This window comes from Panthera onca, chromosome C1 (assembly GCF_046562875.1).
Source record: "Panthera onca isolate mPanOnc1 chromosome C1, mPanOnc1 haplotype 2, whole genome shotgun sequence".
In the NCBI taxonomy this organism is placed as follows: Eukaryota; Metazoa; Chordata; class Mammalia; order Carnivora; family Felidae; genus Panthera; species Panthera onca.
The window spans coordinates 149,238,988-149,259,344 of NC_138346.1; the positions used below are offsets into that span (position 1 = coordinate 149,238,988).

Genomic DNA, 20,357 nt, shown 5'->3' on the forward strand with positions numbered 1-20,357 from the left:
GTGAGGTGATATCTCATTGTAATTTTGACTTACATTTACTGATGGTGAGTGATGTTGAGCATCTATTCATGTGTCTGCTGGCCATCTGTATGTCTTCCTTGGAAAAATGTCTATTCATGTCTTCTGCCCATTTTTTAACTGGATTATTTGGTTTTGGGGTTTTGAGTTTTATAAGTTCTTCATATATTTTGGATATTAACCCTTTATCACATATGCCATTTGCAAATATCTTCTCCTATAGGATGCCTTTTAGTTTTGTTGATTGTTTCCCTTGCTGTGCAGAAGCTTTTTATCTTGATGAGGTTCCAATAGTTTATTTTTGCTTTTATTTCCCTTGCCTCCGAATACAGCTCTAGAAAGATGTAACTATGGCTGATGTCAAAGAAGTACTGCCTGTGTTCTTTTCTAGGAGTTGGATGGTTTCCTGTCCCACATTTAGGTCTTTCATCCATTTTGGATTTATTTTTATGTATGGTGTAAGAAAGTGGTTCAGTTTTATTCTTTTGCATGTTGCTGTCCAGTTTTCCCAATGCCATTTGTTGAAGATTCTGTCTTTTTCCCTTTGGATGTTCTATCCTGCTTTGTTGAAGATCAGCTGCCCATATAGTTGTGGGTCTATTTCTGGGTTTTCTATTCTGTTCCATTGATCTATTTGCCTCTTTCTCTGTCAGTACCGTGCTGTCTTAATGACTACAGCTTTGTAATATAGCTTGAAGTGCAGAATTGTGATGCGTCCAGCTTTGCTTTTCTTTTTCAGGATTGCTTTGGTTATTTGGGGTCTTTTGTGGTTCCATATAAATTTTAGGATTATTTGTTCTAGCTCTGTGAAAAATGCTGAGAAGAATTGCATTATATGTGTGGATTGCTTTGGGTAGCATAGACATTTTAACAATATTTATTCTTCTGATTAATGAACATGGAATGTCTTTCCATTTCTTTGTGTCATCTTCAATTTTTGCATCAATATTTTATAGTTTTCAGAGTACAGGTCTTTCACCTCTTTGGTTATATTTATTCCTAGGTATCTTATATTCTTGGTGCAATTGTAAATGGGATTGATTCCTTAATTTCTCTTTCTGCTGCCTCATTATTGGTGGGTAAAAATGCAACAGATTTCTGTACTTTGATTTTGTATCCTGCAACTTCACTGAATTCATTTGTCAGTTCTAGCAGTTTTGGTGAAGTCTTTTGAGTTTTCTATGTATAGCATTATATCATCCCAAATAGTGAAAGCTTTACTTCTTTCTTGCCAGTTTGATGCCTTTTATTTCATTTTGGTGTCTAACTGTTGTGGCTAGGACTTCCAGTACAATGTTGAATAGAATTGGTCATAGTGGACATCCCTGTCTTATTCCTGACCATAGGAAAAGCTCCCAGTTTCTCCCCATTTAAGATGGTATTAGCTGTGGGTTTTTCATATTATCACCTTTATTATGTTGAGGTAGGTTCCCTCTAAACCTACTTTGTTGAGGTTTTTTATGATGAATGAATGTTTTACTTTGTCAAAACCTTTTTTTTTTTTTTGCATCATTTGAAATGATTATCTGATTCTTAAACTTTCTGTAATTAATGTGATGTATCACATTGATTTGTTGGCAAGTATTGAACTACCCTTGCAACCCAGGAATAAATCCCACTTGATTGTGGTGAATGATTTTTTTTAATGTATTGTTGAATTTGATTTGCTAGTATTATTTGAGGATTTTTGAATCTATGTTGATAAGAGATATTGGCCTATAATTCTCCTTTTTTTTTTTTTTTTAGTGTTTTTATCTAGTTTTGATATCAGGATAATGCTGGCCTCATAGAATAAATTTGGAAGTTTTCCTTCCTTATCTGTTTTTTTGGAATAGTTTGAGAAGAATAGATGTTAACTCTTCTTTAACTGTTTGGTAGAATTCGCCTGTGAAGCCATCTAGTCCTGAACTTCTGTTTGTTAGGAATGTTTTGATTACTGATTCAATTTCTTTGTTGGTTATTTGTCTGTTCAAGTTTCTATTTCTTCCTGTTTCAGTTTTGATAGTTTACATGTTTCTAGGAATTCTTCCATTTTTTTTATGTTGTCCAATTTGCTGGCATATAGTTTTTCATAATATTCTCTTGTAAATTTTTATATTTCTGTGGTGTTGGTTGTTATTTTTCCTCTCTCATTTGTGACTTTACTTATTTGGGTCCTTTCTCTTTTCTTCTTGGTAAGTCTGGCTAAAGGTTTATCAGTTTTATTGATTTTTTTCAAAGAAGATCTGGTTTCATTGATCTGTTCTATTGTGGGTTTTTGTTTGTTTGTTTCTATATCATTTATTCTTGCTCTAATCTTTATTATTTCCTTCCTTCTGCTGGCCTTAGGTTTTGTTTGCAGTTCTTTTTCTAGCTCCTTTAGATGTAAGGTTAGGTTGTTTATTTGAGATGTTTCTTGAGTTGGCCTGTATTGTTATATAATCCCTCTTAGGACCACTTCTGCTGCATCCCAAGGGTTTTGAACCATTCTGTTCTCAATTTTATTTGTTTCCATGTACTTATTTTCTTTTTTGGGTTGACCCAAAAAGCCATGAATGTGTTAACCCATTCATTGTTTGGTATCATATTATTTAACCTCCATGTATTTGTGTTCTTTCCAGATGTTTTCTTCTGGTTGACTTCTAGTTTCATAGTGTGTGGTGCATGGTATGACTTCATTCTTCTTGTATTTGTTGAAGACTGTTTTGTGACCTAATATGTGATCTATTATGGAGAATTTTCCATGTGCACTTGAAAAGAATGTGTATTCTGCTGTTTGGGGATGGAATATTCTGAATATATCTGTTAATTCCATCTGGTCCAACATGTCATTTAAAGCCATTGTTTCCTTGTTGATTTTCTGTTTAGATCATCTGTCCATTGATGTAAATGGTGTGTTAAAGTCCCCTATTATTACTGTATTATTATCAATTAGTTCCTTTATGATTGTTATTGTTTTAAGTATGTGGGTGCTTCACATTAAGTACATAAATATTTACAATTGTTATATCTTCTTGTTGGATTGTCCCCTTTGTGATTATATAGGGTCCTTTTTTGTCTCTTGTTACAGTCTTTTTTTTTTTAAGTCTAGTTTATTGGGATGCCTGGGTGGCTTAGTCGGTTAAAGGTCCAACTTCAGCTCAAGTCATGATCTCATGGTTTATGGGTTTGAGCCCCACATTGGGCTCTGTGCTAACAGCTCAGAGTCTGGAGTCTGCTTTGAATTCTGTGTCTCCCTCTCTCTCTGCCCCTCCTCTCTCTCTCTCTCTCTCTTTCTCTCTCAAAATTAAATAAACATTTTTCAAAAAGTAAAGTCAAGTTTATACAATATAAGTAATGTTACTCTGGCTTTCTTTTGACATCCATTTCATGATAAATACTTCTCCGTTCCTATATGTAGGCAGCATATAGATGGGCCTTATTTTTTTTTTTTTTTTACCCATTCTGACATTCTGTGTCTTTTGATTGCAGTGTTTAGCCCATTTACAAAGTCATTATTGATAGATATGTATTTATTGCCATTTTATTATTTTTCTTGTGGTTGTTTCCCAAGATTTTCTCTGATCCTTTCTTACCTCTTTCCCGGTTTTCTGATTTTCTTAGTGATATATTTGTATTTATTTCTTTTTATTCTTTGCATGTTTATATTAGTGGTTTTTAATATATGGTTACCATTAGATTTGTCAATAACCTCCTCTGCATATTGCAGTCTATATTTAAAGTTGATGGTCATTTAACTTTGAACTCATTCTTTTCTCCTCTCCTGTACCACGTTTTACGTATGTTATTATATTTTGTATCCTTTACTGATTTACTGATTTTGTGTTTTTCCTGCCTTTAGGTTGTCACTTTTTGTCTTTCCTTTCCACTCAAAGAATCTCTTCAAATATTTCTTAAAGGGCTATGTTAGTGGTCATGAATTGCTTCTGCTTTTGTTGGTCTAGGAAACTCTTTATCTCTCCTTTCATGCTGAATGATAGCCTTGATGGATAGAGTGTTCTTGGCATCAGATTTTTCCCATTCAGCACTTTGAATATATCATGCCACTCCCTTCTGGCTTGCCAAGTTTTTGTTGTGAAACCTCCTGCTAGCCTTATGGATTTTCCCTTTTAAGTTAAGGACTCTTTTTATCTTGCTGCTTTTAAGATATTTTCTTTATTACTAAATTTTGCAAATTTAATTACGATATGTCTGATGTGGGTCTACTTTTGTTGATTTTGATGGAAATTCTCTGTGCCTCCTAGATTGGGATGTCTATTTTCTTCCCCAGATTAGGGAAGTTTTCAGATATTATTTCATCAAGTAAATTTTCTGCCCCTTTTTTTCTCTCTTCTTCTCCTGGGACTCCTATAAAACAAATGTTACTATGTTTGATGGAGCCACTGAGTTCCCTAAGCCTATTCTCATTTTGCATAATTCTTCTTTCTCTCTTTTGTTAAGCTTTATTGCTTTCCATTATTTTGTCTTCTAGGTCATTAATTCATTCCTCTGCTTCTTCCAACTTGATGTTCATTACATCAGGTGTGTTTCTAATCTTATTTATTGCACTCTTCACCTCTGACTGATTCTTTTTTTTAACTCTTTTATCTCTGTGATAAGGATCTCACTGATGTCCTCCATTCTTTTCTCAACTTTGGCGAGTATCCTCATCATGGTTTAAATTCTCCATCAGGCATGTTACTCATATATGTTTTGCTTAGATCTCTGGCCACAACTTTATCTTGTTCTTTCATTTGGGATAAATTCCTCTGTCTTCTCATTTTGTCTAAGTCTCTGCTTGCTTCTGTGTGTTAGAAAAGCCAGTTATGTCTCCTGTTCCTGAAAGTAATGACCTTATGAAGAAATAAGTTAGTATCCAGGACCTGACACTTCAGGGAGTGTCTCCAGTGTGTGCTGCATATGCCCTGGTATTTTGTTCCAGCTGCTCTACCCTTCAGGCTGTTCATCGGCAGAGGCTCCTCTTGCCTGCTGTGGGAAATTATTGGTCCTTGGCCTGAATGTGGTGAGATGTAACTAGGTGTTCTCTAGTCTGCTTGTGAAATGAGACCTGTCACCACCTCCACCAGAATTGAGGCCCTGCAAAACTCTCTAGTAGGCAGATGTGGTGTGGTCAGGGATTTGTGTTGGTCTTCTTGCAGAGGAGCCTGCCACACTGGGACTGAGGCAGGCATGACTGAGAAAGGCAGTTCCACCAGAGTGCAGGGTGGTGGGGCTTAGTGTAAGCATGGTAGGCAGACAGTGCCAGCACTGTGCTTTTTCCTGCAGGTGGCTCTGTGTTTATGCTGAGGGATGGGGGAGAAAAATGGTGTTGGCAGCAACTTTGTTCCAGAGAAGTGGAGAGGCATCTCCTTGAAAGCTGCCTCTCAGAGACCTACTCCAAGAAGAGTGAATCATCTCCCCACTGTGCCTGAGGAATTCTTCATATTACTGTTTCCACACTGTATGCCCCTAGGTTGTCTGCCTGCCTTCTGTCCAAGAGCAGTGCAGTGCTTTTCAGGCTCTATCTCTGCCAAGCCTGTTAACCTTTAAAATTCTAGGCTTTAAGCCCCAGTGGGTGCAAAAACTCACAAAATTCAGCCCTTCTGATTTCCTAAGCCAATAGTATGGGAAACATTCTCATTTTGCATTCCCCTGTGTGCTCCTCTCTCTCTCTTGACCTTCTCTAAAACCATTACTCCCTCCCCTACACAGCAGCCAGGGGAGGGAGCCATTTCTCCCCTAAACCATGTCTCTATACTTCCTGCCTTCTTCAATGTGACCTCTTCTCTCCTTTTAGTTGTGGAGTTTGTTCTTTCAGTCTTCAGGTTGATTTTTGGGGTACCTAGGATGATTTTTATAGTTACCTTGTATTTGTGGGACTAGGTGAGCCTAGGGTTTTCGCACTCCACTACCATCTCCTCCTTTCCCAAAATGAAGAAAGTTTTGATACATGTTACAATATTGGTGAAACGTGAAGACATTATGCCACATGAAATAAGTCAGAGACAAAAGAACAAATGTGGTATAACTCTACTTATATAAGGCACTTTAAGTAATCAAATTAGAGGCGGAACACAAGAATTGTGGTTTCCAGGGGAACTGGGGAGGGAGAAAGGATGTTTTTTAATGGGGATAGAATTTCAGTCTGGGAAGATAAAAAGTTCTGAAAATAAATAGTGATTATAGTAGTGCAACAATGTGAAGGTACTTAATACCACAAAACTGCACACTTAAAAAAGTATTAAAATGGAAAACTTTATGTTATGTATATTTTACCACAAAAAGAAAAGAGAGAATAGAGGTTGACAGAAAAGTTAGGTGGGAGGATTGTAAAGGAAAGCTGAGGTAAGGAAACTAAAACATTTTCAAGCATCACTTTTTCTTCAAATTTTGCCTTTGTTTATTCAGGGTTTACAAGGACCCCCTGGGAGTACAGGAGAAAGAGGACTTGAAGGAGAACCAGTAAGTTTAACTTTATATTTTTCTAATTGTGTTTTCCTCATAATATACATTTTCCTTCTTGTTATTGCCCTCCTGTACTGTGGTGGTACATTTTTGAAAGCAGCATTTATCATGGACAACTAATTCTATAGAAAATATTTTGCTGTGAATATAGTTTTTATTACCTTTCTGGTCTTATATTGTCAAATGTTCCTATCTCTCTGGAACTGCTAAAACGTCACATATTTCTATTTTCAACAAAGACAGCTCTGTGTTATTGACTCACAGAAATTTTCTTTGTGAATGGCTAGCTGTTCTTATAATGATTATTACACTGCCACACACACACAATCATATTTTTGTGGCCAATTCTGTAATGAAATACCATACAAAGAAGCCAAACTCTACATCTGATGGGCCCAAATGCACAAACATGACAGAAACGTTGGTACACCAGTAATGCAAAATCTTACATCACAATTTCATAAATGTGATTCGATTATAAAATTTCCATGGAAAATGATTGTTAAAAGGAAAGACTTTCTCACAACTTATTCTTTATTTCCTATGTAGTCATTCTTCTGGTTACTAGTATTAGGTGTAATATGCTATAACATGCTTGTAAGATTTATAATACAATATAGTCTTGGAAATTCTACTGGGTTGATCTTATCTATTAGTTGACCCAAAGGTTTACAGGTGGCCTTTGCATAATTCATTTAGCTAGTAGCAAGTGGAAAATTTAACAAAGAGCTATTCTTACCAAATTGTGTTCATTTCCTCCTTTACATATTTAATCTCTGGTGTAAGCTCTCTAAGCAAGAAGTAAGCATTTAACTTAAATATAAATCTCTCCAAATAAAGAATTTTAAAAATGATGTTTATCAAATGAACTCTTTTTGGTTCTCTCCCTGTTTTGTATCTCTTGTTGTATCCTAATCTTTATTTGACCAAAAATAATGCAACCGTCTTTAACATTATTTACTTAAATATCTCTTTCTTCTAAAAATTTTATATCTCTTTGAAGTTAGAGACCACTTTTCTCATGTTTATAATCCTGCCTGGTATAATACCTGGCATATTAGATCAATTTAGTGTATGTTTGTCAAACTGAATTAACAAAAGGTCTTATACCCAAAAAGCAAAATCAGTCAGCCAGTAATATTAGATGCAGTGAAATGCAATGGAAACTAACTTAATAAGGAACACATTTAAGTAAAGTATGTCAAAAGAGCTATGCCAACAGCAGAGACAATAGCTTCGGCTTTATACAAGAATATGTTTGTTACTAGAAGTATAAACAATTTAATAGTTTAATAGCACCTAAAACTTGACATTCAGGTCACTGGGTCAGTGGGTCTGGTAAATAAAATGCAAATAAGCTTATAATGGATGTTATGGGCTTTGCTTTATATATTTGAGCCGCCTAGTTAAATTATAGAAAAGAAAGGAAGTAAATTGGTAAAATGAGAGACACAGAAGATATGTGGAGATTTATATTTTAAGAATACTAAGAGAGACCACATCTTTTCTATAGTCAAGACCCCTGAGAGTTGTCTTTTTCCCAGACAAGATTCAAACTAATTTGCTCATTGCAATGCCAATATTGGGGTTTGGATAGTTGACCATTCATTCATTCAGTCAACAAATATTCATTAAGTATCAGCACTGGGAGTATGGTGGTTAAGTATGGAGGTTTCAGTCTAATGATGTAAATATGTACTAATTAGATTATCACAGAGAACAATGGAAAATTGCAAACTGAGATAAATGCTGTGAAGTACAGGCATTCAATTCTAAGAGAATGTATAACAGAGAAACTATCCTTAGGGAAGGCTTCAGGAGGAGGAGCATTTGAGCTGGGATCTGAAGAATGAATAGTAGTTACTTAGGCAAAGATGGGGAGAGGTCATTTTAGAGAGAACATGAGCTGAGAGGAAGCTCTGGATATTTATTTGAATATCTTAAAGAAGACTAGCATGGTGGGGGCACAGAGTCAGGTAGGAAGTAAGTGTAAGAAAAGGATGGCAAAAGAGGCAGAGAACAAAACATGTAGCTTTATGAGCCCTATTACCAAGGATTTGTCGTTTTATCATACGAAGAAAATAATGTCATTGAAGAGATAGGGCTAGTTTTATGATGATATTATTGTGTTGTAAAGATTATTCAAACAAATTGGAAGGAACTAGGAATGGACAAGAACTGCTTTCTGTTACAATAATCCAAGTAAGAGATGGTAGAACCCTTTTGATTAGCAGAAAAAAAGAAGTGTATGGATATAAAAGATTCAAAAGGAGATATAAAATCTATAGGAGATAGATTTCCATATGTAAAGTATGATTCCTAAGTGTCTGGCTGACCCAAATAAATATTTTTGCTATCTTTAAACATTGAAAATTGCCTTTAAAAAGGAAGATGAGGGGAATGCTATAGTTTAAAAAAAGTCAATTCTTGATAAGCTTGCTTTAGAATATACCCTCCAATTTAAAAAATATTATTTTCTATGTACACTTCCTTAGTTGAGTACCAGAAGTCACTTCCACTTACCTTAAAAGATAATTAACAGGATTCTCAGGTTAATTAAAAGTATTTGATGAAAACTAACATTAAATTACTCATGAAGATATTAAAAATGGCAAAAGTTCTAGAAACAAATGATGAAAGAAGATCCTATATCAGTGTCTCAGTAAAATTTTGACAATTCTAAAGCCATACAGAAAAAGAAAAAATGAAAGGCTAGAGATGAATTTCAATTAAATACCAAAAATATCAAGTAAAATCAACTATATAAAAAGAGTTAACTGAATGAAGTGAAAGATGAAGCAAAAGAGGAATTACAAAAGGAAAATTACTTAATATTAAGAAAGCCTTATTATAACATATAACAGATATACTGGGAAAATGCTAAAAACCAGTACTCATTAAAATTCAACAACTACTCTTGATTTATTAAAATTTATAATAAAACGATTTCTGGTCTGAATTGTAAGGAACTTGGAAGCTGCCATTCCCCTTCTTACAATAAGGCAAAAGCCTAGCAAACTGAAAATCAACAATTCTTTTTAGATCAATGAGGTCAAAGGACAAACTATTGCCTGAAAACTGGAGAGACAGACAGGAGGATAGAGAGAACCAGAGCTTACCAGAAGCAGAAGCCTGTAATTGGATGGTAGGAGCACTTTAAATTATAATTGACAAATTGCTGAAGACACAGTTTAGAGTATCTTAAGTGTTAAAAAACTAAGAGAGGCTCCTAAGAAGGCCCCACTTGTTACTGAGTTTTACCTCCAGGAGACCTGCTAGGTTCTCACTATAAAGTTCAGAGAAATGTCTATTTCTGCATCTAGCAGTGGGATGGGAAAAATAACCACTTTGAAATATACCCAGAGTTCTCTGTTCTCCTTAACAAGGCTTGCCCTCAAGGGAACCTGTTTTGTCAGAGCTAACTGTTTGGGGTTTCACCAAAGCCTACTGAACTGGGAAGAACAATTCCCAGCCCTAGCCATTTCTATTATCATAAAGCTATAGAATGCTTCTTCCCACCCCCCCACCTTAACTCACCACCACATAAATAGGGCTCCTATTTACTAGCTGAGGATTACAGCTAAAAGAACTACAGACACAAACCCTATTAAAGGTGTCTCTGGGAAAGCCTGAAGACAATGGACAAGACAAACACAATGACACTAGGAGGAAATTTATCCTCTAATACCATCGTGCAGCAAACAGTAAACACAGCCCAATTCCCAGCCAGATAACATAAAACCTTACACTAAAGACCTATTTACCTCGGGTCATTTTACATCTTACTTGGCTTTCAACAACAACAACAACAACAAAATACCAGGATAAAAGGGGGAAAAAACAGTCCAAAGAGACAAAGCAAGCATCACGAACAGACTCAGATATGTCAGAGACTTAGAAATTTTCAGACTGGGAATTCAAAAGTGAAGTAGAAATATATTTTCTCAGACAAGCAAAAACTGTTGGAATTTGTCACTACTAGACCAACCTTGTAAGAAATGTTAAAAGAAGTTCTTCATAGAGAAGGAAAATTATATAGATGAGACTCTAGAAACAGAAGAAAGGAAAAGCTTTAGAAGGAATATATAAAAGTAAGATCAAGTCATTTGTTTTTCTTATTCTTAATTAATAGAACAGGTATTGGTACAAAATGGTAATTGTAACAGTGTATTTAGTCTCACATTTTATGGATAAGTATAGTGATATAGTGTTACTTGAAAATAGACTTGAATTAATTATAAATGTGCATTGCAAACTCTAGAGAAACCACTGAAAAATTTTTTAAAGAAGTATACTTGATATGGTAAAATAAGAGAGAAAATGGAATTAATTGAAATTCACAGCCGGCTAAAAAAAGGGTGGAAGACAAAACAAACAAAGAACAAGAGGAGCAAATAGAAAACAGTAACAAAGTAGGTATGAACTCAACCATGTGGAAAACCCCAACAATTGACACACATACACAAAAACCACTCCTGGAACCAATAAGCAGTTATAACAAGGTTGCAGGTGGGGCGCCTGGGTAGGTCAGTTGGTTAAGCATCCAACTCTTGATTTCGGCTCTGGTCATGATCTCACGGTTGGGACTCTGTGCTAACAGCACGGAGCCTGCTTGGGATTCTCTCTCTCTCCCTCTCTTTCTCTGTCCTTCCCCTGATCTCTCTCTATCTCTCTGATCCTCCCCTGCTGGTTCTTTTTCTCAAAATAAATAAATAAAACTTTTAAAAAAATAACAAGGTTTCAGAATACAACTTTCAAAAATACTTGAAAAAAATTTTAACTCAAAATGGATTATAGACCTAAGTTTAAAATTTATAAAACTTCTATAAGTTAACATAAGAAGAAAATCTCACTGATCTTGGATTTAACAATGACTTTTTACATATAACACCAAAAGCATTATTTGTGAATGGAAAAATTGATAAGTTGGATTTCATTAAAATTAAAAACTTCTGCTCTGTGGAAGATATATTAAGAGAATGAAAGACATGCAACACACTGGGAGAAAACATTTGCAAAATGCAGATCTGATAAGGGACTTGTATACAAAATACAGAAAGAACTCTTAAAAGTTAACAATAAGAGGGGCATCTGGGTGGCTCAGTTGGTTAAGCATCCGACTTCAGCTCAGGTCCTGATCCCACAGTTTGTGAGTTTCAGCCCCACGTTGGGCTCTGTGCTGACAGCTCAGAGCCTGGATGCTGCTTCAGACTCTGTGTCTCCTCTCTCTCCACCCTTCCCTGTCTTGTGCTCTGTCTCTCTCTTTCAAAAATAAATAAACATTTACAATTTTTTAAGTTAATAATAAGAAAACAAACAATCCGTTTAAAAAGTAGGCAAAAGATATGAACAGTCACTACACCAAAGACATACAGATGGCAAAGAAACATATGAAAATATGCTTGTCATATGTCATTAAAGAAGTACACATTAAAACAGTGACATACTATTACATACCTATATGAATGGCTAAAATCTAAAACACTAACAATACCAAATGTTAACAAAGACGTGGAATAACCGAGTTTTCATTCATTGTTGCTGGTAATACAGAATGGTACAGCAACTTTGGAACACAACTTGGCAGGTTTTTACAGAGCTAAACATATTCTTACCATTATGATCCAGCAATCATGCTCCTGAGTATTTATGAAAACAAGTGGAAAATGTAAAAAAAATTTTTTTTAATGTTTTTATTTATTTTTGAGACAGAGAGAGACAGAGCATGAGCAGGGGAGGGGCAGAGACAGAGGGAGACACAGACTCTGAAGCAGGCTCCAGGCTCTGAGCTGTCAGCACAGAGCCCAACACGGGGCTCGAACCCACAGACTGCCAGATCATGACCTGAGCCAAAGTTGGACGCTCAACTGACTGAGCCACCCAGGTGCCCCTACAAGTGGAAAATTTAATGTCCACACAAGAACCTGCACATGAATATTTATAGCAGCTTTATTTATAGTTGCCCAAGGTAGAAGCAACTGATACATCCTCAAAAGGTAAATGGATAAACAAACTGTGATACATCCATATAATGAAATATTATTCATCAATAAAAAGAAAAGAGCTACTAAGCCACAAAAAGACAGAGGGACCTTTCAAGTGCATCCTGATAAGTAAAAGAAGCCAGTCTGAAAAGTATAAATACTTTATGATTCCAACTATATGACATTCTGGAAAAGGTAAAACTACAGAGACACTAAAAAGACCAATGGTTGCCAGGTGTTGGGGGAAGAGGACCAGAGATGAATAGGGGGAAAACGGGACAATTTGGAGGCAGTGAAACTATTTTGTATCATACTGTCACAATGGAGACATGATGTACAGTTCTCAAAACTCCTATAACCTTACAACACAGAGTGAACACAGATTGTAAACTGTGGACTTCAGTTAGTAACAGTGTGTCAATCTTGGTTAATCCACTGTAACAAATACAAGATATTAATAATAGGGAAAACTGGGCAGGGGTGGTATATGGGGACTCTCTGTACTTTCTGTTTAATTTTTCTATACATCTAAAATTTCTGTAAGAAATAAAGTTTATTAGTTAAAACAAAATATTCTAGTAACATAAGCGTAGTTCTGTAATAAGGGAAAGTAGCTTATCTTGTATTCTCACCCAACCTGCTAAGAAACACTAAAACACTAGAAACATAGGCCACAAAATAAGATCGTGGTCACTATATTTTCAAACATTATTCAAAAAGTTTTAGCTAGTGTAGTGGTATATGACACAGAAATGATAATATAAGGAAAGGAAAGCATTATTACTTAATGAAATTTTAAAATAAGCCCCCAAAACTTGTAAAACCTAAAAACTTAATTCTGTATTTTTTAATTACTGAGATAGAGTAATATAATGGCAAGACATAAATATTTTAAAAAATAAGTTTTTCTGTGTACAAGTAATATAATAGAAAAAATATCCCACTGTATATAGAAACAAAACACAATACATAAGGATAAACTTAATGAGAGTTGGATGGGGCACATATGAAGAAAACTTCAAAAATTCATTAAGAGACCCAAAAACAGACTTAAGTAGAAAGTCAAATTATTACCTAACTAAAAGATTGACGATTTTTAAAATTAATGTATTAGGGATGCGTAGGTAGCTCAGTCAGTTAAGCCTCTCTCTCTCAAAATAAATAAATAAACTTTAATTTTAAAAAGCTTAAAAGAAATAATATAGAATAATTAAATGGAAATAGATGTTTTCATCTTAATTGTGATGGAAAGAGTCTTAAAAGATTAACAGATTTAACAGTGATCACACTTAGTGGGAAAAAAGTTATCTTTAACAATATATTTTTTAAACTTATTTATTTATTTTGAGAGAGAGTATGTGCACGAGAAGGGGAGGGGCCAAGAGAGAGGGAGAGAGAGAATCAGAGACCGACATGGGGTTTGAAGCCACAAACTGTGAGATCATGACCTGAGTCAAAATAAGAGTCAGATGCTTAACCAAATGAGCCACCCAGGCACCCTAATAATATATTTTAAAAATAAAATGATAAACTACACACTGGGCAGACGTTAACAATAAAATAGGATGCCTGAAAGTCTGTGTCCACAACACATAAAAAACTCATACAAATTTTATAAATGACTCCAAAAATACATAGGCAAAAGACATGATTAAGTAATACATAGATTATTACAGATAGCTGATAAACAAATAACAGAAATGATATTCAGCCTTGCTAATACACATTTTAAGATAAGAGGTTGTCCATCAAATTAAAGAAGAATTTAAAAATGAATGTTCTGTGTTGGCATGAATTCAATGAAATAGATTTTACTTTTATGTATTTCTTGTGAAAAGTTAGTTATTGCAACCTTTCCGGAAATGTACTTGACTTTGTGACTAAATAATGGTACATTTCAGACTCTCTTCTAAGGGAGAATATTCAGAATACACACAAAGACATCTGCACAGACATGTTTCTCTCAGCATCTTTATAACAGTGTAGAAATACATTCTGAGGAGAATTCATAAATTTTAAAATATTATACATAATATTTAATGAGCCATAAATGAAAAACATCATTGACCTCTTAATACCTTTAATGGCTTATGCAACCTTACAACCCTAGCCTTCAAATATTTATCTCAGCTATTTGACAATATCACCTGATGTTACAGGTCCTAACATTCACTGATAAATAGTCTAACATGCATATAATAAATCTAGTAAAGTAATATTTACTGTAAAGGAGATATAGAAACAATATAAATGTCTGTTATTAAGAAAATGACTAGATTACAGTACTATAGAATATGAGATGAATGGATATTATGTATCTGTTGAACAAGTTGTTATGAAGTATTTACAACAACATGATAAAATATTTATATTCAAAATAGAATCTTAAGCATAAAACAGATAATTACATTATTTATAAGTATGCCCCCACAACAGAGCTAGAAGGAAATATGCGAGAATATTTACAGTGTAACCTCTGAATGGTAGATATACTTAATATATACTTAATCTGGTTTTTTTTTTTTGGTACTTGCCATACCTTTTAAATGTTAAAATTAACATTACTGACTGTAACAATTAAGAAAACAGTTGAAAACAACCAATGATAGCACATTTTTTCCTTCCCATTACTACACTTTTTTTTAAAGTGAGGTGTTCACAAAATTGTTAGGGAGCATAATCTCAGAAAATTTTAACTATCTTTTCTTAATCTAAGGAAACAGCTTCTTTGTGCTTTCTAAAAAGGTCAAAAACTGCAAGTAGCTTCTTTGGATGGCTGGAGAAATAGCATTATATTGTAGTTGCTAAATAAGTATTAATCTAAAATAATTCTAGCCAGTGAAATGGTTTCCACACATCTTTAAGTTCAGCAATCCAATGTTTATGCAGTAAACTATTCAATATTTGTTTACTTAAAATTATATTATTCAATATTACAGTGACCAAGATTCCCAAGAAGGCCCCAACATGCATTTATTGCACCTTAGTGATTATCTCATATGGGTAAACACTATTACATCTGTTCATGTGAAACAGAGATATTGTTGAACTGGACTCACTCAATACCATATAAGCTACAACATATTTTTATTTCATTGGAAGTCATATATTTGCTTCTTTAAAAATGCTATTTTTTTGTCACATATTTGTCAGGAATATTCAGTAGAAATATCATTGTCATATCCACTAAATAAGGTAACTTTTGAAAACCCTTAGCATATTTCATACTTATTAGGTGCTTGATAAATGTTTATTGAAGAGATGAGTGAATTAGGGAATGAAAGGTACTGTCCTTTCTTTCTTTTTCTTTTGAATGCAAACATAGCCTAATACTATTCACATACACATAACATACACACACACACACACACACACACACACATGCACACAAATCAACTATAAAGTTATAATTTTTTATACAAAAGTAAAGTAATACATTGTTAAAGGAATTATGTATTCTATTACATATGATATATTATAAATTACATATTTAGATGCATATGTTAATTGAAATACAGAGTAACTTTGATTCTCAGATCTTAAATTTTATCTTAATATAGGGACCACGAGGATTACCAGGTGATGCTGGACCTCCTGGAGAAACGGGTGCTGAGGTAATTTTTTTGTGCCTCTTTCTTGTTATTTCACTAGTACTCAGTACTTTTTATAAGACTCCTCAAGGTAAAGTTGATACATTAAGTATATATTTAAAGAATAATTCTGTAGTGTTGTGTTTCATATTCAGAAAACAAAGCCTAAAATTCCATTAAAGGTAGGGACGACCGTTGTGTGAACCTAATTTTATACACATAAAGTTCTCTCTCTTTTTTAAGTTTTTATTTAAATTCCAGTTAACATACAGTGTAATATTAGTTTCAAGTGAACAATATAGTGATTCAACACAGATAACACCTTGTGCTCATCCTAACAGGTGCACTTCTTAATCCACATCACCTGTTTAACCCATATCCCCACCCACCTCCCCTCTGGTAACCATCAGTTTTTTCTCTATAGTTAAGAGTCTGTTTCTTGGTTTTCCTCTCTCCTTTTTCCCCTGTGAACATTTGTTTTGTTTCTTAAATTCCACATATGAGTCAAATCATATGGTATTTGTCTTTCTCTGACTTATTTTGTTTAGCTTAATACTCTCTACCTCCATCCATGTCATTTCAAATGGCAAGATTTCATTCTTTTTTGATGGATGAGTAATATTCCATGGTATGTACACACACACACACACACACACACACACACACACCCCACATCTTCCTTATCCATTCATCAGTAGATGGACATTTGGTCTCTTTCTAAAATTTGGCTATTATTGATAATGCTGCTATAAACATCAGGGTACATATATCCCTTTGAATTAGTGTTTTTTGTATTCTTAGGGTAAATACCTAGTAGTGCAATTGCTGGATGATAGGGTACTTCTATTTTTAATTTTTTGAGGAAACCCCACCACAGTGACTGCAACAGTTTGTGTTCCCAACAACAGTGTAAGAGGGCTCCCCTTTCTCTGCATCCTCGCCAACACCTGTTATTTCTTGTTTTACTAATTTTAGCCATTCTGACTGGTGTGAGGTGACATCTCATTGTAGTTTTGATTTGTATTTCCCCGATGATGAGTGATGTTGAGCATCATTTCATGTGTCTGTTGGTCAACTATTCATGTCTTCTGCCCATTTTTAATTGGATTATTGGTTTTTGGTATTGAGTTGTATAAGTTCTTTATAAATTTTGGATATTAACACCTTATCAAATATACCATTTGTAAATATCTTCTCCAATTCATTAGGTTGCCTTTTTGTTTCGTTTTATCTTATGGGCTGTGTTAAATCATTGTAAGGTATAAGCAGGGCAGTGATAAAGTCAGATTTATATCTTTGGAAGATAATTCCAGCAGCTGCTTAGAGGATATATTTGAGAAGACAAGAGTGAAGCCATGTATACCTACTAAAGGGCCTTTGCATTCAACCAGGCAAGAAATGATGGACTTCTGAACTAAAGTAGTAAGTATAGAAAAGGAAAGAAGTGGATGGATTTGAGAAATTCTGCATTTGTAGAAATTCATATTTGTAGAAATTCATATTTGTAGAATATGGGAAGTAAAGGGAAAAGAGGAGTGAAAAATTATTCCCAGATTTCTAGGCTGTGCAACAGGATGGATGGCAATACCTTTCCTGAGATCAGAGAAGATTATCAGGGAGATGGGGATCATCATCTACTAATCCGCCCAAGGTTAAGAATTAGTAGAGCCTGGCTTTGAATACACATCTGACTCAAAAACTAATGCTGATAACCTATACTATGCCACATCCTCTGAGCCTAAAGAAAGCTGAGAAAAGTCATACCTAATAACTTGAGGTTTTTTTTAACAGAGTAGGAGACATAATTTCTGTTGTGATAAGAAGTAGGGGTTGAGTAGGTCAGTTGAGGGAAATTTGCTGGTTTAGAATAATGGTTGAGGATAATGGGAGAGGGAAATGACTATAAGCAAGTGAAAGGGCAGATATATCTTACTAAAAGTCAAGCTTTTAGAAGGAAACTATGAATTTGCATTATATTAATGATAATTATAATAGCCCACAATTATGGAGCATTTTCTATGTGCCTAGTAGAACTTGTGTGCTTTGCTGTATTAATGGATTCTCATAACACCCTATGAGATAGATACTATGACATAAAAGATAGTTTAAGCTCTAATAGTTCTATGAAAGAGTATCACCCATGGATCAGAACTACTGAGGAATCACTGAAAGGTAGAAAGGAAACAGAAAGCTTTTGGTCAAGATAGTGTTGTGAGTGAGTGCTTTAAACTACCTCTCTATTCCAAAAACATGGGAATTACAAAATACATATGTATGTGTTTGTAATTATACATACACACATATACATACATACACGTGAAAGAGAGAGAAGAAGAAGGTAGAACAAGGAAGGGGAGTGGGGAGGGTATCTTTAATATACTCAAAACAAGATAAACATCCCTGAATCATCTCTGAAACAAAAAGCAATACAATAGCAATTATAGGAGCTCCAGGTCTACAGATAGCCAGAGGTTGTAAGAAGTTTACGTTTTCAAGGTAAAAGGAGCCAAGTGCTTCCCAACTGGACCCACCCATGAAAGGAAAGTGGAAAATATACCATAAACATCTTTCATAATGTGAATTAACTCATATCACCTTTGTGTGATTTTTTTTTTATTCTTTATTTTTGAGAGAGAGATAGCTAGACAGAGTGCGACTGGGGGAGGAACAGAGAGAGAGGAAGACACAGAATCCAAAGCAGGCTCCAGGCTCTCAACTGTCCACACAGAGCCCAACATTGGGTTTGAACTCATGAACCACAAGATCATGACCTGAGCCAAAGTCGGACACTTAAGCGATTGAGCCACCCAGGCGCCCCTGTGTGATATTTTTTATAAAATGAATAAAGAAAACTGAAATTTTTAAAGGGAGTGTGCTCCAAAGGGCTCAACAGAAATGGATGGAAGAGTAAAAAGTGAAAAAACAGAGAATATTATGTAAGAATATGAGGGTAGAAAATTAGAAGAGGAAATGGGAAGTGATTTCTCTTTGACCAAGGATTAAAATATGAGGACCAAGGATTAAAATATGAGAGGAAGAATTTGAAGAAACTGGTCTTAAAAGTTCTAACTTAGGTGATGTCGTCTTACCACTTGAACTATTAAAAGGTCCCAGAATTATCTGGTCTTATGCGATGATGTTTATAAAGTAACAGCAAAATACTTTCCTGAACATAGGTATCTCACCCTTGGGCTAAAAACTACTACCATCTTCTTATAAGGTTGTTATTGCCATTGCAACTGGTGAAGGAATATATCCAGACAATGTGTCAAATCTTCTCTTCTAGGGCCCTTCAGGTATTGAGGGAGAAGCAGGTCTGCAAGGTGAACCAGGTGCAAAGGTAACCTTTCTAAATAGTAAAAGGAATGGTCTCTAAACTTTCAATACTGAATCCCCTATGTTTGCCACATTTTGACAAATACCCATAATTCTCAAAGCAAGTGAAGGATAGCAGATAAAAATGGGAAGTGTTCTCAAGTAAGTCAGAAAAAATATTTGTCAGAAAAAAGTATCTATCTATCTACCTATACTGTGTGTGTGTGTGTGTGTGTGTGTGTGTGTGTGTGTGTAAGAGAGAGAGAAGAAATAGAAATGATAAAGCTAGTGGGGCAAAATATTATCAAAAAATTAATCCAGGAAAAAGAAAAAACTGGGAAGTGTTTTAAAACTCCTATCCTCATGATATGCCTTCCATAATTATTAGACATGTTGTTTTAGTAGAAAAAAAGTTTAATCTTTCCCTTTGTTTCTTCAGGGAAATGCTGGACCTACAGGCAATGTTGGAGTTGCTGGAGAACCAGGGTTACGGGTAAATATCTAAACCTTTCTGGTGCATAAAAGAAAACATTTGTCCTTATTTCATATTTCTATAGCTGTATGCAAAACCCTGCCCACATTGTATTAGTAGTGTTTGGAGTCCTAAACTCATACATCCTTTTCTTGGTATTGGGTATACTCTGCAGAATGCTTTACACATATTCAGAGTCACTGTGATTGTCACTACTGTTACCTTAAGAAGAAATTCACAGGGGCACCTGGGTGGCTCAGTCGGTTGAGCATCCAAGTCTTGATCTCAGCTTAGGTCATAATCTCATGGTTCGTGGGATCAAGCCCCTCATTGGGCTCTGTGCTGAGCATGGAGCCTGTTTGGGATTCTCTCTCTCCCTCTCTCTCTCTGCCTATGTCTCAAAATAAGTAAATAAACATTTAAAATATAAACTTAAAAAAAAGAAGAAATTCACAAATAATAGTAATCAACTCTCAGGATATTCCCTGACGTAACAGGGCAAAAAATGATCACAATCTAATTTATGTTTAAAGATATTCTAGAGTCACACAAAGT

The 20,357-nt window shown here is 34.8% G+C and overlaps 1 protein-coding gene across 3 annotated transcripts in view; it reads left to right on the plus strand.

Moving 5' to 3' along the window:
• The window catches only part of COL24A1 (collagen type XXIV alpha 1 chain), a 409,345-nt gene that overhangs the window by 266,135 nt on the left and 122,853 nt on the right, over positions 1 to 20,357 (plus strand). For all 3 annotated transcript variants that reach the window (XM_078451730.2, XM_078451731.2, XM_078451732.2), the window contains 4 exons: positions 6,385 to 6,438; positions 15,986 to 16,039; positions 19,302 to 19,355; positions 19,770 to 19,823. In XM_078451730.2, the coding sequence (XP_078307856.1) occupies positions 6,385 to 6,438; positions 15,986 to 16,039; positions 19,302 to 19,355; positions 19,770 to 19,823 (216 nt within the window). The remainder of the gene's footprint in view (positions 1 to 6,384; positions 6,439 to 15,985; positions 16,040 to 19,301; positions 19,356 to 19,769; positions 19,824 to 20,357) is intronic.